This window comes from Monosiga brevicollis, genomic scaffold (genome assembly GCF_000002865.3).
Source record: "Monosiga brevicollis MX1 MONBRscaffold_9 genomic scaffold, whole genome shotgun sequence".
Classification (NCBI taxonomy): Eukaryota; class Choanoflagellata; order Craspedida; family Salpingoecidae; genus Monosiga; species Monosiga brevicollis.
In genome coordinates, this window is record NW_001865046.1 from 1067526 (window position 1) to 1081169 (window position 13644).

The 13644-nt window shown below is 55.1% G+C and overlaps 5 protein-coding genes across 5 annotated transcripts; 2 read left to right on the plus strand and 3 right to left on the minus strand.

The window, feature by feature from the left end:
• Positions 1–1042: 1042 nt before the first annotated feature.
• On the minus strand, positions 1043–3632 carry MONBRDRAFT_25308 (uncharacterized protein; the record flags this gene model as incomplete). Its single annotated transcript, XM_001745682.1, has 9 exons — positions 1043–1291; positions 1380–1421; positions 1565–1948; positions 2063–2159; positions 2436–2516; positions 2619–2664; positions 2794–2947; positions 3028–3059; positions 3557–3632. The coding sequence occupies 9 exons, from the start codon at positions 3630–3632 to the stop codon at positions 1043–1045; spliced, it is 1161 nt and encodes a 386-aa protein (XP_001745734.1).
• Positions 3633–5473: 1841 nt separating this feature from the next.
• On the plus strand, positions 5474–7016 carry MONBRDRAFT_32358 (uncharacterized protein). The gene is made up of 6 exons (XM_001745531.1): positions 5474–5533; positions 5662–5857; positions 5961–5993; positions 6105–6204; positions 6315–6485; positions 6590–7016. The coding sequence occupies exons 1-6, from the start codon at positions 5526–5528 to the stop codon at positions 6775–6777; spliced, it is 696 nt and encodes a 231-aa protein (XP_001745583.1). The 5' UTR covers positions 5474–5525; the 3' UTR covers positions 6778–7016.
• A 1629-nt stretch (positions 7017–8645) lies between these two features.
• Positions 8646–9464, minus strand: MONBRDRAFT_8097 (uncharacterized protein; the record flags this gene model as incomplete). Its single annotated transcript, XM_001745683.1, has 3 exons — positions 8646–9007; positions 9138–9223; positions 9325–9464. The coding sequence occupies 3 exons, from the start codon at positions 9462–9464 to the stop codon at positions 8646–8648; spliced, it is 588 nt and encodes a 195-aa protein (XP_001745735.1).
• A 1216-nt stretch (positions 9465–10680) lies between these two features.
• MONBRDRAFT_8098 (uncharacterized protein) lies at positions 10681–11720 on the plus strand (the record flags this gene model as incomplete). The annotated part of the gene is made up of 2 exons (XM_001745532.1): positions 10681–11520; positions 11610–11720. The coding sequence occupies 2 exons, from the start codon at positions 10681–10683 to the stop codon at positions 11718–11720; spliced, it is 951 nt and encodes a 316-aa protein (XP_001745584.1).
• A 241-nt stretch (positions 11721–11961) lies between these two features.
• On the minus strand, positions 11962–13560 carry MONBRDRAFT_25311 (uncharacterized protein; the record flags this gene model as incomplete). The annotated part of the gene is made up of 6 exons (XM_001745684.1): positions 11962–12447; positions 12535–12667; positions 12752–12837; positions 12912–13009; positions 13154–13329; positions 13367–13560. The coding sequence occupies 6 exons, from the start codon at positions 13558–13560 to the stop codon at positions 11962–11964; spliced, it is 1173 nt and encodes a 390-aa protein (XP_001745736.1).
• Between the last annotated feature and the right edge of the window lie 84 nt (positions 13561–13644).

The window sequence follows — 13644 nt, forward strand, 5'->3', positions numbered from 1 at the left end:
AGAGAGAGAGAGAGAGAGAGAGAGAGAGAGAGAGAGAGAGAGAGAGAGAGAGAGAGAGAGAGAGAGAGAGAGACACACACACACACACACACACACACACACACACAGCAAAACGAAGAAAACCCACACACACTGTGATGACGAGAAAGAACTTGGAAGAAGAAACACACAATGTCATAAGGAATTCGTGTATCCACATTCCCGTATCGCAACTATGGGATCAAACAGATGGATGACCTGTTCTTGGTATTGTGTGGACCACCACACACAGTTCCAGTTCCGTAAACATCGACACGGTGTAACCAAAGACCGCGTGGACCAAAGAGCGTAAGAGCAATTCAAAAGGGAAGAGCCAGTGTGGTACGCTGCCGGTGATGACGAAAGAGGTAAAAGATGAGGTAATCCGATGGCGCAACGTGCGGGCGGTGGTGTGCGTGATGATGTAATAGGGGCGCCACATGGTGATATGGCCCTCCAGCGCGCTGCGCTGCTCCTGATCGCGTCCAGTGCCGTGTTGTTCGCACCCTTCGCCCTCCCCGGCGAGATACAGGAGGACGACTGCCGTTCCACCTCTCTTTTGCTCCGCGCGCCAACCCTTCGCCTCAGTCACAGCCTCTTTTTTTTTTTTTTTTGCACACTTCCTAAACCCAGATGTCAGCGAATCCAATTGCAGCAATGGCCAGCTTTCCTCTCTCTCTTTCGTCTCTTTCTTCTCCTTTTTTTGATTTTGCGCTTCACCCATGGTTTTGGAGGAAAGTATGGGTGAGACTCACACATCCTGAGTTGAACAGCGCCCCACCCTCACTACGTGTTGCTTCCCAAGCCACGGCATCACGCCGTGCGACTGAATTGCTGACAATATCGGATGACAAATTGTCATATTCACCCAATGTCAGCCAATCAATCATCAAGCCAAAAAAAATCCTTCATTCATTTTAAGAGCATCTTGCGTCGTCCTGAAGAGCCGCAAATCACAAGCGAGAACACAGACGGAATAACATTATTATGAAACAGCCCTGACGACAGGGCACAGTCACACGCCTCAACGCCAGCGCGGGGCGTAACGGTCTCGCGGTTGGTTTAGGTCCCGAATCGAGCCAATGGTGTGTCGTAGTGGATCGTAGTGGTAGAGGGACCGGCTGTTCGAGACACGCGGGCTGTCCTGCGCATGCAGAACCCGATGGATCATCTCGGTGCGTGAGGGCAACCGCACCCGCTCCCCATCCAGCCGTGCCCGGTAAGGTCGAGCAAAAGGCTCGCTGGTCACCAAAGGCTCGGCCAGGCCCGGGGGCTGTCACATGCAACATCGATTATGAGCTTCCCAAAAGACACCTCAACGACCGATCGCCCACGGAATCACCATGACCGCCTCGACTCACCGGAACCTTACGTGCACGACGCACGTGTTTTTCTGCTTCGGGCTGGTGGGCACGGCCCAAGAAAAAAGCATATCACGAGGGAAGAGAGAAGAGACATGAATACAAAGAACAAGGGTCTTTGCCAAGCCAGGCTCGCTGCGGAAAGCAAAAGGCGGGGCCAAGCAACTGCCAAGAAGGACACATACCCGTGCATAGCCGGGGGCCTTGCCAGCCTCAATCGTAGGCTGCAAGGTCTGAACCAAGACCAGAGGCAGAACGCTGCCGCCACCTGCCTCCACCGCCCGCACTTGCCCGGAGCCTTGTCGTTTGTTGGCCACACGGGGCTCAAGGTCCATAGCCCCGACGTCTGGCAAGACAGGACCATCGTCCTGCTCGACCCCCTCCTCCACCACCGCCGGCAGTGGACTTGTTGTCCCACTGGCTTGGCGATCGGCCTCGCCGTCGGCACTGGCAGCCGCGATTGGCGGCAGTGACTCCTGTTGCGCGCCTGCTCGACGCGCCATGCTTGCCGCAGGAGGCGGCGACACGGTTGCCGACGACAATCGTGGCTTGCTCTCTGTCACAGGTAACTACGCCCGAATATACCCAAGGCCGCACCGGGTCAAAAACAGGCAAGGCGGCGTGGTGATGATGCCCATCGTAGTAGCTCCGTACCTTCAGAAACCGCGGTCGTCCGTACGAACTTTGACTGGTGGACTGTCCAAACATGGCGTAGTGTTTGCCTGCATCCCGTCCCGCAGACCCATGTGTAGCAGAATGAGTGCGTGCGGGGTTCTCGCACTCTGTATGGGCGACAGATGCAAAACGACAAGTGGGGCACGCCGCGTACCAAGAGCCGAAAACGTCGGAGTGGAGCGCGTGCGATGCAATGAGCGCCGACGCCCACGATCCTCGCCAGTGTGCAAGCGAGGTTCCATCTGCTGAACGACATCGTTTTTATGCCCTCGCTCCACGGCCGGGCGCCAACGGTGCTGGGTGCTGCCCAAGCACGTTTCATGAGCACCTCGACAAGCAAACAGCGTCAGACGCCAAGACCGTGGCTCACGAGACACTTACATGACTGCTGTTTGGGTCAAGGGCTTGGGGAGGCCAGAGGTTAGGCGCTCACTGGCTCGACTCGGGTCACCCAGCGGTTGCCTACCAAGACATTGAGGCACACACCAGGGCAAATCAGGCCCACGCGTTAAACATAGCGCACGGCTGTCAGGCCCTGCCACTATGCGGCTCAGCGATGCCTACATGAGCAGGGTTTGTGAGCCTAGATGATAGTGACCTCGATTCGAATCTAGACAGCACACGATCGATCGAGTATGGGGCACAGGTGTCGCAGTGGGGATGAGCCTTTTTGTGCGCGACACAAGCCTTTTGTAAAAGGCTTGCTGCTGCTGACGCCCACCCGGACGCGCACACGTACAGACGGGCGGGCGTGAATCGCCACTGAGGGGCTGCCATAAGGCTGCATTGTGGGGGGTTGTTAGACAGGCATAGAGAAAGCCTTCCGTTCCTCCGTGGGCAGTGATGACGGCACTGGGTGGCACGAGGTCGGCTCGATGGTGATGCATTCCCGCCTGTCATGTGTATAAAAAATAGCAACAGAAATATGGTGCGAGCTGGCCGCCAACACTTGATCGCTCAATCACCTGCTCACCGACAGACAGGGCAGCTCGCACTTGTACCGCACTATCCTCGCCGCAAACGGATGCGGCACAGGAAAGTCAAGCAGGGGCGCAGGGAGGAATGCGGGGAAGAAGCCTCGGCGTCCTCCAAACTCGGCACCTCAAGTGATCAAAAAGAGAGCCTCTCGCGCTTGCGAAGCACAACTCTCACCGGCCCATCAACTCGCCACCTCACCCGCCAGCCAACCCTCTCAAGTTGGGTTTCCGTGGTGGTGCTGTGTTGGTCTTGACTCGTGGGGGGTCCACACGAGCCAACCAAGTCACGAGATCGAGCGAGCTGAAAGGAAGAGGGGAAGACTGTGCTGCCGTCGCGCCGTGCGATCGTGTACTGGCAGAGACAGTGAGTGACACCCTTGAGGAAATATAAAGCCAAACCAGAGATACAATTGCAATCGCAAAGGGTTGGGGCTCGTCGTTAAGAACATTGACCCAACTCTGTCTGTGTGTGTGTGTGACAATTGCGCAATTGAAACTCCCATCAAGAGCCGCCTGCTTGCTTACCTATGGGCTCGGGGCCGGGCCGGGCAGGCGAGAAGACTGCGTTGGCCAACAAGCGACGCCATTGGTCAAACTCCATCAAAAAATCAATGCTCACACCAAGATTCAAACTTGAGAAAGTGAGACAGGGGTGATCAGGGAACAAGCAAGATCCGTGTGTGCATGATCGATCACATTCGACTTGAGAGAGCAGGAGCATTCGAGCGACCCTATTCATCGTAAGCTCTTTAATTGACATGTGAGTATCATGAAAGTTTTCAAAATTGAGTCGAGGAGTCAACGCTCTATTCTCCTCTTGCCCGGTCTCTGGAACGTCAACCCCGAGCACAAAGGGTTCACGATCTAGACGACTTTGAAGTGCCTATTTTTATGCTTCGAATGTTTTCAGTCCAAGATCAGGTTTTTGACGCAGCCGTTTGGGCGATTAAAGACGAACCAGCAGCGTGCTCTTATCACACTACTGTCACTCTTTCAAAGCCACAGAAGCTTCCGCTCCATTCGGGTCCATTCTCTCCGAAATCAAAAGTCTTTCGACGACGAGCACGGAAAACGAGTTGTCATCTTACGAATGATCGACCACTGAAAATTCCAGCCTTTCAAGTTCCTATGGCAAACTGGGCGCACAGCTCTGTAGCTTGAGTGCATGCTTTAATATTGTACAGAGGTAAGAAGAGGTTTGGAGAGGAACGATGTCTACCAGCCCCCGCCCCACTCCCGTCGTCGCACAAATCAAAAGAGTCATTCGGGGTTTAGCTCTATAAATAATAATACATGTAATCTCTAGATACAATGTCATGTAATAAAAAAAAAAATTAGAAAAAAACAACAAAAAAAGAACGAAAAAAGAGGCAAAATTGTTTTATTTTTTTGGATCAACTACCACCGTCTCTGCCACCGTCGAGGCGTTTGCAGGCTTGATTAAAGGGTACATCACATCACACCAGACAGGATGGTCATGTCGGCACTGATGGCGGCACGGCGTGGTGGGTCTGGGCTGGCGGGGTGCGTGCGACGTCTGAGTCGAGCGCGGTGTGGTGCTGCTGTGAGCGGGCCTGAGGGCGAGGCGAGCAACGCACCCATCAAGTTTTCCCAGACGGCTGCGGCGCGCGCCAGTATCGATGATGCCATCACGGGCAAAACGGCTGTCAACCAGTCTCGCTCCCTGGCGATTGCTGGTGTCGGTAGCATCTTCGTCATCGCCCTCTTGGTGGTCATGTTGCGCGGGGACCGCTCTGACCCCTCGCAATTCTTTCCACAAAACGCCATGACACCCGTCACCTTCTTGCCCCCGCCTGGATCCCCGGCCTCGACCGAAGCGGAACAGGTGTCTACCAACCCTGTGCACGAGTAGTGCTTGGGCCTGTGCCCCGCAAGCATCTTTCTTCACCTGCTGAAAAGACCGAGAGGCCCCGACTGGCGCCGCGCGCCCAGAGCTTCCAATCCTGCCTTCTTTTTTTTTAAAATCAATTGTGTTTCTTTTAAAATCCAGACCAACAAAAAACGAATCAACGCCTCCACGGCCTCGGTATCACTGCTAGCACGATGGGACATGAAGCTCGACGCAGCAGCCCAACGCCACAGCGCCCAATAAGCTCAGTGCTCAAGAGAGGGAGCAGAGAGCGACATCAGAAGAGAAGGACAGAGAGAGTCAAGAGTCAGAGAGAGAGACAGAGAGAGACAGAGAGAGAGAGAGAGAGAGAGCAAGAGAGAGAGAGAGATTGAATGCAAGAGAGCAAGAGAGAGTAAGAGAGAGAGAGACAGACAAAGAAGAGAGAAAAGAGAGAGAAAGCACGTGTCCAACACACACACACACACACACACACACACACACACACACACACACACACACACACACACACACACACACACACACACACACACACAGACAGACAGACAGACAAGGAATTTTGAGCATTCACTTCGCTTCTTGTTTCGCGTCGACGTGACGGGACGGGTCGCGTCAATCGACACGATGGGGCGGTGAGGCAATGTGCTGTGCGGGCATAGGTTAAAGGGTGGATTGACGGGACATGCTGGTGGCAAGGAGCGTGCGGTGCGGCGGATCCACGACGGGTGCTTGCTCATCATGTAATGTGCCCTTTCTGTAGGCAGGGACGCATGAAGAAGAGCAAGGTCAACGAGGCGTCCGCATGGGATGAGCTCAAGCCCGAAGCAGAGGCACCTCGACGTGGCGCCAATGCCGACGAGGGCGGCAAGCGGGTGCGCTCACAGACAGATGCCGCCAAGGCCAAACGACGCGAGCATCGCCGTCAGCGCCGCCTCCGTATGAAGGCTCGCGACCTGGTTCGTTTTTTTTTTTCTCTCTCTCCCCCCTGTCCCCCTTGATTTTTTCCCTTGCGTAAGCCCCCTTGCCGAGAGTCTCATCGAGTTGCCTTGCTTGCAATAGACCTGCTTTGGATGTCGTCAGCGAGGTCATACGGTAAGGTTCCTCGTGAAGCTCTCCTGTGATTTGCTGTTATCCCTTAAGCCCCCCCCTCTGAACTGAGCCAAACTCAGCCGCCAACGCTGTTTTGATTGTCATGCCTCCCAGCTCGAGACGTGCCCAGCGAGCCAGACAGGCATCTGCTTCCGCTGCGGAAGCACAGAGCACACAACCGCCAAATGCACTGTCAAGGTACCTGCAGGCCAGCGTAAGTGATCAACCCATTCTTCTCAACTCTCCTCAATATCTATCGCTGAGCTTTCAAAACCTCACGTGTTGATCATCACGGCTCTTTTTTTGTACGCCCACCATGCACAGCACAATTTCCCTACGCAACATGCTTCATCTGCAAGGGCAAGGGTCACCTCTCGCGAGAGTGCCCAGATAATCCCAAGGGCCTTTATCCAGACGGTGGTGGCTGTGGTTTCTGTGGTAGTGTCGAGCACTTTAAGCGTGACTGCCCCGATCGCAAGACACAGGCCTCTAAAGGTATGCGTCTGTCCCTATGGCCTGTCGCGCTTCACGTAGCCTGTTGGTCAGTCTCTCTTCTCACTGGTGGTTCTTTGTCTGCCGCTTGACCCTTTTATTCACAGGCAAACCCAAGCTACGCCTGCTTATGGAAGCTGGTGGAGGTAGTGTGGACGCAGACGACAGCCTGGTTTTGGACCACGGTACGGACGACGAGTCGGAGAGCGATGAAGAGTTGTCCAGCCGTGATCAACGCACGACTGGTCGCCCAGCTGCCCCTGTAAACAAACGCGCCAAAACAGTCAAGTTTTAAGCCCCCTCTCCATTCTTTTGTGTTGGAGTTGGGTTCCAGCGCGGGCCCATGTGTGGCAGCATCTGCCGATCATGCCAGCAGAGATGAATCGTCAGCATTTTTAGTGGCGCTAAGCGCCTTTCCGGGATGACGATCGGATTGTGCGCGGGCGGCTATTGCGCCGCCCGCTCAGTCCGCATGCGCTGGGCACCGCTCCCCCACCTATCGTGTATTGTTGTCGCTAATTCAGCCATCAGCACATGTTCATGTGGCATCACCATCAACATTAACACTGAAAGGTTTTTCTCCTGATTCAATAACATCATTTTCAGAATCGACCAAGTCTTTGTTTGTACGTGTAGATTGTCTCAATGGTGGCCTCAGGCCCCGTCCCTTGCCCTTGCGACTCGCAGAGTCCAGTAGAGCACAAGGAACCAGGTTAACAACCCTCCCAATCCTAACAGAATTTCTCAAACCATGCCAAAGGGCTAACGTAACTGGGTTTCCCACCGTGACGGAGACGTGGGCATGGGCGCCTCGTCCACCAACTCAGGCGCATGGGAGCGAGGCGCTAGCTGACAGGTACTGCCAATCGGGCGGAAAAGGTGGCGAGGAAGCCGGCGCCATGCAAAGCCGTGCAATGTCGCCTCGTCGCCACCTGCATCAAAATCTGGAACGTCCTCAGTTTCGTCCATGCTGCAGTTTGAGGGTGACAGGCTCTGTTCATCTTGGACCGAAGCTGTCTCAACTTCTTCACCGGGTTTGATCGCCTCAAGTGCGTCCAGGTCCAAGGCCTCGTGATCATCGCCATCCCCGCCGGCAGGATCGGTGGACACCACAACAAGCTCCAAGAGTGCACGGCGATGCGCCGAAGGCAGGCGCGAGACCCTAGCATCAACATCATACAACATTCCGCGTCAGAAGCATATCATGAGCCCTCTTTGCACCGACTTCTGACACAACGTCCAGCACGACGTACAAAATCAAGGCCTTCCACATGCGCACAAGTGCTGAGGCTGTGGGCTGACACCTGGCAGCACCAGCGGCTGCTACAAGCTCACGCACAACGCTCCGTGCAGCATCTAAAGAGCCCGCGCATACTCGTCCAGTTAGACGTGAACGTGGTAAGACAGGGCCGTCCGACTGCATGCAACTTACCAACGGCTCCTTCAAGGTCGTTGCGTCGATGTAGCAATAAAGCCCACTCTGTCAAAAGGTCGGCAACAAGAAGCTCTTGTGCCTGCGCTGCATCCTGCGTCTCGTCCATGTCAGCTACGCAAGCAAGAAAAAAACAAAAAACAAAAAAACAAAAACCAAAAAAGAACAAAACCAACAACAATGAAATCGAAAAGTAGCAAGTCACCCAGGAGTCAACGTGACTCAAAGCAAGCTGCCCAAAAAGCTCGCGTGAGTCTCGGGAGAAAAAAGACAACAAAGTGCTCTGAAAATCGCACCCGATTCGGCTTCCACAGACGCCCACTTTTTGCTGGCACACATCAACGTGACGAGAGCTCGGGCTGTGGGAAGCGGGTGCAAGGCGTCCACGACTGCAGCGACAAATCCCGCGAGAAAGCCTAAAGATTTCCGCGCAACGTGTGCCCGTGCGTGAGGCACTAGGTCGGTGATATAAGCGTGCGCGAATCTGTCACACGCGCACCTCGTTCTGGCTGTGCTTGTGCTGATACGGTCAGCGGGTGAAAGCACCAGAGCGCCAGCCTAAGTTGGACAAGAAGTGCAGTGCAGGAGATGTTCATCGTCAAGTACGGCACTGGGACAAAACAGCAACACGAACAACGACCCCGTGATGCCCGACCCAGAGCACAACAACAGGGTGGCCTTGATAACTCACGCGTCAGCGTCAGCCACGGAAGAGCGTTGCAATAGAGTTGTCAGCTCCCGAAGCTGAGGGTCCAGACAAAGTCGAAAAGATTAGAGGAACGCGATTCAAAACAGACGCCAAAACCACGGCGCAGAATGCCTTGTGCACAAGTCATCACGTTGGAGAGCGGCGCGAGACTGACTTGAAGGGGTAGGGCAGGCAGGGTGGGATCAGGGTTGGTACTGGTGGCTGACGCCCAAATAAGAGTGGCCAGTTCACCGACCCGAGCTTCAAAGTGCACGACCATCTCGGCCTGTGGCGCCCAGTATCGGTCATGCAGCCAGGTCTTGATGGTGTCGACAGCTGCCAAGACGAGGCTATGTGATGGGAGTTCACCATGGGTCGCATCATGCCGCAAGTCCACCAACCATTCTGTGACAGGTGATCCACCAAGGGTCAACAAGAGTGGTTGGCGTCCAAGGAGTCGTGAATCCGTTTGATTGGGTGTCGTTTGGTCGCCGTGCAGAAGCAGAGTGAGGCGAGTAGAACAACAGGGACAAACCTGGAATGCCCAGCTCACGGGCCAGGCGGTTGACGGAGTGAGCCATGACGGCTTGCTGGCGCTGGTCGACCAGGCCGTTGACAAATCTGGAAAGTTGTGCATGATCCAAACCAAACCAAGACCCGCGTGAGACCGTGAGCGGTCGCCCGCCGGAATTTCGTGTCAAATCTTAGCTCGCTTGAGATACCGGATGATGACGGTGGCGGCAGCCAGCGTCTCAACATGGCGGCTGGGAAAATCAGCCACTTCCATCTCCAATACATCACGCGTCGACTGCGGGATGGACGGCCAGAACCCGGTTTGTTGTTCAGAATTGGACATCGGCATGGGTTTTGAGGTGAAGTGATTTGATAGTGCACACACCTGGATGGCGAGGGGCAACCGCCCTTTACAGCCCCAGGCCTTGAATAGGTCGATGGCTTTCAACTTGCCCTCTTGATGGCTCGAGTACGCCCAGGCATAGGCCTGCAACGTGTTGACATGCTGGCCGTCAGCTTCTTGCTCTCTCACACACGCACACACACACTCATACACACGTGGTCATGGTCACGCAGCTGGCCATAGCTCTCGCTGGTCATTTTGACCCACCCACCTGGCACCACTCATCGTGATCAAGCCACGGTACTATCTTCATAGCCCGCGCCATCCTCAACTTGTCACCGCAGGCTCCACTTTGCCGAGCTCTGCGAGCCCCACCTGCTCACCACCCGCCTCGACCACACACACACACTCGAGCACCGAGGCCTCTGAGAATAATGTGAAAGTGAAGATGTAATAAGTATTTAACTTTATAGCACGGCTTTGACTCTCTCTCTCTCTCTCTCTCTCTCTCTCTCTCTCTCTCTCTCTCTCTCTCTCTCTCTCTCTCTCTCTCTCTCTCATTTTTCTTTCGCGCATTGATTTTGAGAGAGGGCGTGACACTTGGGGTTTGCGATTCGAGGCTTCGTCGTTGGTCGGTGAATCACTACTGAGCGTGGGAAACACTTTGGGCGCAAGCAGTCTTGGCTTGTAGGGAGGAGTGAGGGATCGTGTGTGTGTGTGTGTGTGGGGGGGGGCTACGCTTGGCTCCTGCTGGTTCGAAAAATGAAAAGGGTGGTGTTTGTGGCACTCGAGTATGCCGAGACCTTGTCCGGCAATGGTGTATTGGCTCGTAGTCAAGTGGCAGCCCTCCTCGCACACGGCCTACAAGTACGGGGAGCTTCATCTCAATCACGTCTTGTCAAATTTCTTTTTCGGAAAAGCTGGAGGGGCCCGGACGTATTTCACTTTTATGCTCAATAGTTTGATGGACTGGCATGTCAACAGGTCACGGTGATCACAACGCATAGTACCATCGACACTCATTGCGAAGTTTCTGGAGATGATATCAACCTGCGAGTGCATTCATCCTTGGTGCCCAGGTATGAACATGCTGTGATAGCCTCCTTGCTCCCTACGTCGCTCATTCAGTGGCATTGCACCGCCTAGCTATGCCAAGCACCTTCAGTTTGAGGGCTGCTGGCAGACCTGGCTCCAAGATCTGAAGCGCTCCTCGAGCACTCTCATGGCCAGCTGGGAAGAGGCCGACGTTGTCTGTGCCGTCGATTGGACTGGACTGGCTGCAGTGCAAACGCTGGCCTCCATGTATGGCGCCAAGCGCTCACCACCACTCGTCTTTTTGTGCTACCGTGTTTTTTCTGCTTCTGTGAACATCACGACCAATCCCGACGCGGCCGCGACGTACCGGATGTACGAAGCCAGTGCCTGGTCAAATGCGCAGGCTTTGGTAGTGCTGTCGCAAGCAGATCAACGAAACCTCGAACAACTACAATCCAGCGACGACCCCCGCCCGCCATCAGCCTGCTTCCTGCTCTATCCTCCGCTGCGAGCCGACATGGTCCAGATGGCTTCACAGGCACAATTATTGCCACCAGCCAGGGGGCCTCGTTACCTGACTTGCTGTGTCCGCCTCTCTCCTGAAAAAAGCCCTGATACTTTCCTCGATATTCTCTCACACTTGCGGACCAGCCTGTGCTCTCTGAACATCGTCCCCTTGCTGTGCGGTACGGGCACAGATCCAGCCTATGTCTCGGCGTTGCATCACCGTGCCCAGGCTGTCTGCCCAGAGACGATGATCAGATCTGGTTTCATGGGACCCTCGGAGATGGCCGAGGTCTGGCAACAAACAATACTCAATGTTCATCCCTCGCAGCGCGACGCATTTGGCATGACAATTGCAGAGGCGGCGGCCTTTGGGGTGCCGACCGCTGGCAGTGATGGCGGTGATGTGGGCGCGCTCGACTTTTTGGCGCAGGGTGCTTTTCTACCCATCAAACTTTCGGCCCCTGCAAAAGCCGCCGCAGCCATCCGCGATTTGCTGCACGACCCAACCCGTCTGAGTCAGGTAAGAGGAGGCCAGGCTTGGAAGCTTTCAGGGTGTGGCAGACTTGTTGACACGTTTGATGTTGTGCTGGCTGGCTGGCTCTTGCGCAGCTTCAACGTGCCGCACAGGCTCGTGCCTTGGCCTGGACCGCAACAGCCCACGGAGCTGAGCTCTTGACCATTCTGCAGCAGGCTGCGACCGCTTCCGCAGCGCTAGATTGAAGGATTTACGGCGCGTGTGCTACAATTATTCCTTCCGTGATTTTAAATAGGGGTGAAGCTTGGGGGATTGGCTATCAAGTTGCTCTGATTAATTCAGGTGTAGAGCCCAGGCTCTGGGTTTGCTTTATGACGCGCAGCGTCCGCTCTGGCTAAAGTCCATTGATTCGCAGCCTGTGCTTCCTTGTTGGGGTTGCTCTTGGGAGAATCTGTCGAGATTCTGGCTGGAGGTTCCAAGTTTGTGTCAAGAGGCCCGCTCCGCACTGGTGGCTGCAGATGAAAGGGTCTGACTTTGCACCAGAGCCTCCATCAGCCGTTGAGCCCAGACAGGAAGCACGTCACGTGCTGCAACACGAGGGGGCAGGAGCTGATCCCAGATGCCCCAGGTGTCGTGGTGGAAGGCAAACGTGCTCATCAGGAGTAGCTGCAGGGCCGTGTAGACGGCCACACAGGCTTGTGTATGAACATGCAACGTATGAAACTCGGGGCATATGGTGCAGGCATCATTTAGAATGGCTGCGGTCAGCGCGACAAGCTGGTGTTGTCGGTCGGCAAGGTTGGCCTCGGCAAAGGTGCGGGCCATGGCTTGGATATTAAGCAAGCGCTCGTCAAGGTTGACGGAAGACTCTCCAGGTGGTTTATGGCGTGCTTCGACGGGCATGGATGTTGGTAGCGGCGGCTGTTGAAGCAGTTCCTCCTGCGCCAATGCGCTAGCCACGTAAACGGCATACTAGCAAGACCAGTGCGAGTGCTGGAGTGAGGTGCACGTCTGCGCATAGCCTTCTGAGCAAGAATGCAAGTGCATGATCACATCTACCTTGTGTGGAGGCTCAAAGGCGACGTGAAACTCAAGGCACCGCACGACGATCAGCTCAGTGTTGATCACTGACTCGCGTAGGCATTCGTACAGCTGATTTACTTCGAGTACACCGCGGCCTGGGTGCAGTACCCTAGGCGTGTGGCGAAAATGGCGTGGCGCACAGCCGTAATGAGCTTCAAAAAGAGGCTGAGGCGGGGTGGGTGGCGCAGCTCACCGAAAGGCAACCGTGATAACGTCTCGCAGCTGTCGCGTCGTCTCCTGTGCCTTGCAGCTGAGATAGACGCAGGCCACAGCCAACAGCTGACCAACCACGAGGTCAATTGTATGTTCAAGCAAAAGGAACGCGCACACTAGCACAGGCACTTTGGTCTTACCCCGCGATCCAATTGCTCGAGTGCACGATGGCGAAGGGAGCGCCAGCAAAGGTGCTGCGCCGCACAGATACTGGTCTGTGGCAATTCCAACCGCAAGCCTGCAAATAAGAAGACGATTGGGAGAAAAGTTGAGGGGCCGATATTGACCAGGTGCACCGCCTCTGACTTCAGTGGCCGGCCAGGCCCAGCTGTGTTGTGTGCGAGTCCATCGGTGCCGGTCTCGGCCAGCCGCTCGTACGCACCCATGTGTCGAATGTTGGTCAACCACTCGATAGCCTCGGCATCCTCCAACGTTGAATCCTGCGGTACAGCGGCGATGGACCGAGAGTCCCCCCTCATTGATCCCCGTCCACTTTCAAGCGGCTGTGTCTGTGCCTCCCCAGGCGCTGCCACTGCCACACCCTCCCGCGCTGCCATCCTGCTGCGCAGATGAGAAAAAAAGATAAATGTCAGACAATTTGTCAGATAAAATGATGAAAAAAGAGAGAGAGAGAGAGAGAGAGAGAACACACACACACACACACACACACACACACACACACACACACACACACACACACACACACACACACACACACACACACACACACACACACACACACACACACACACACACACACACACGTGGAGTTGAAAGCGAAACACGCATGGCGACGTTGGCGATGAGAATTTATTTATTTTTTTTTTTTTCGCGGGGGACTCGAGCGCCGCGACGCACCCAGGCATTAGGGAG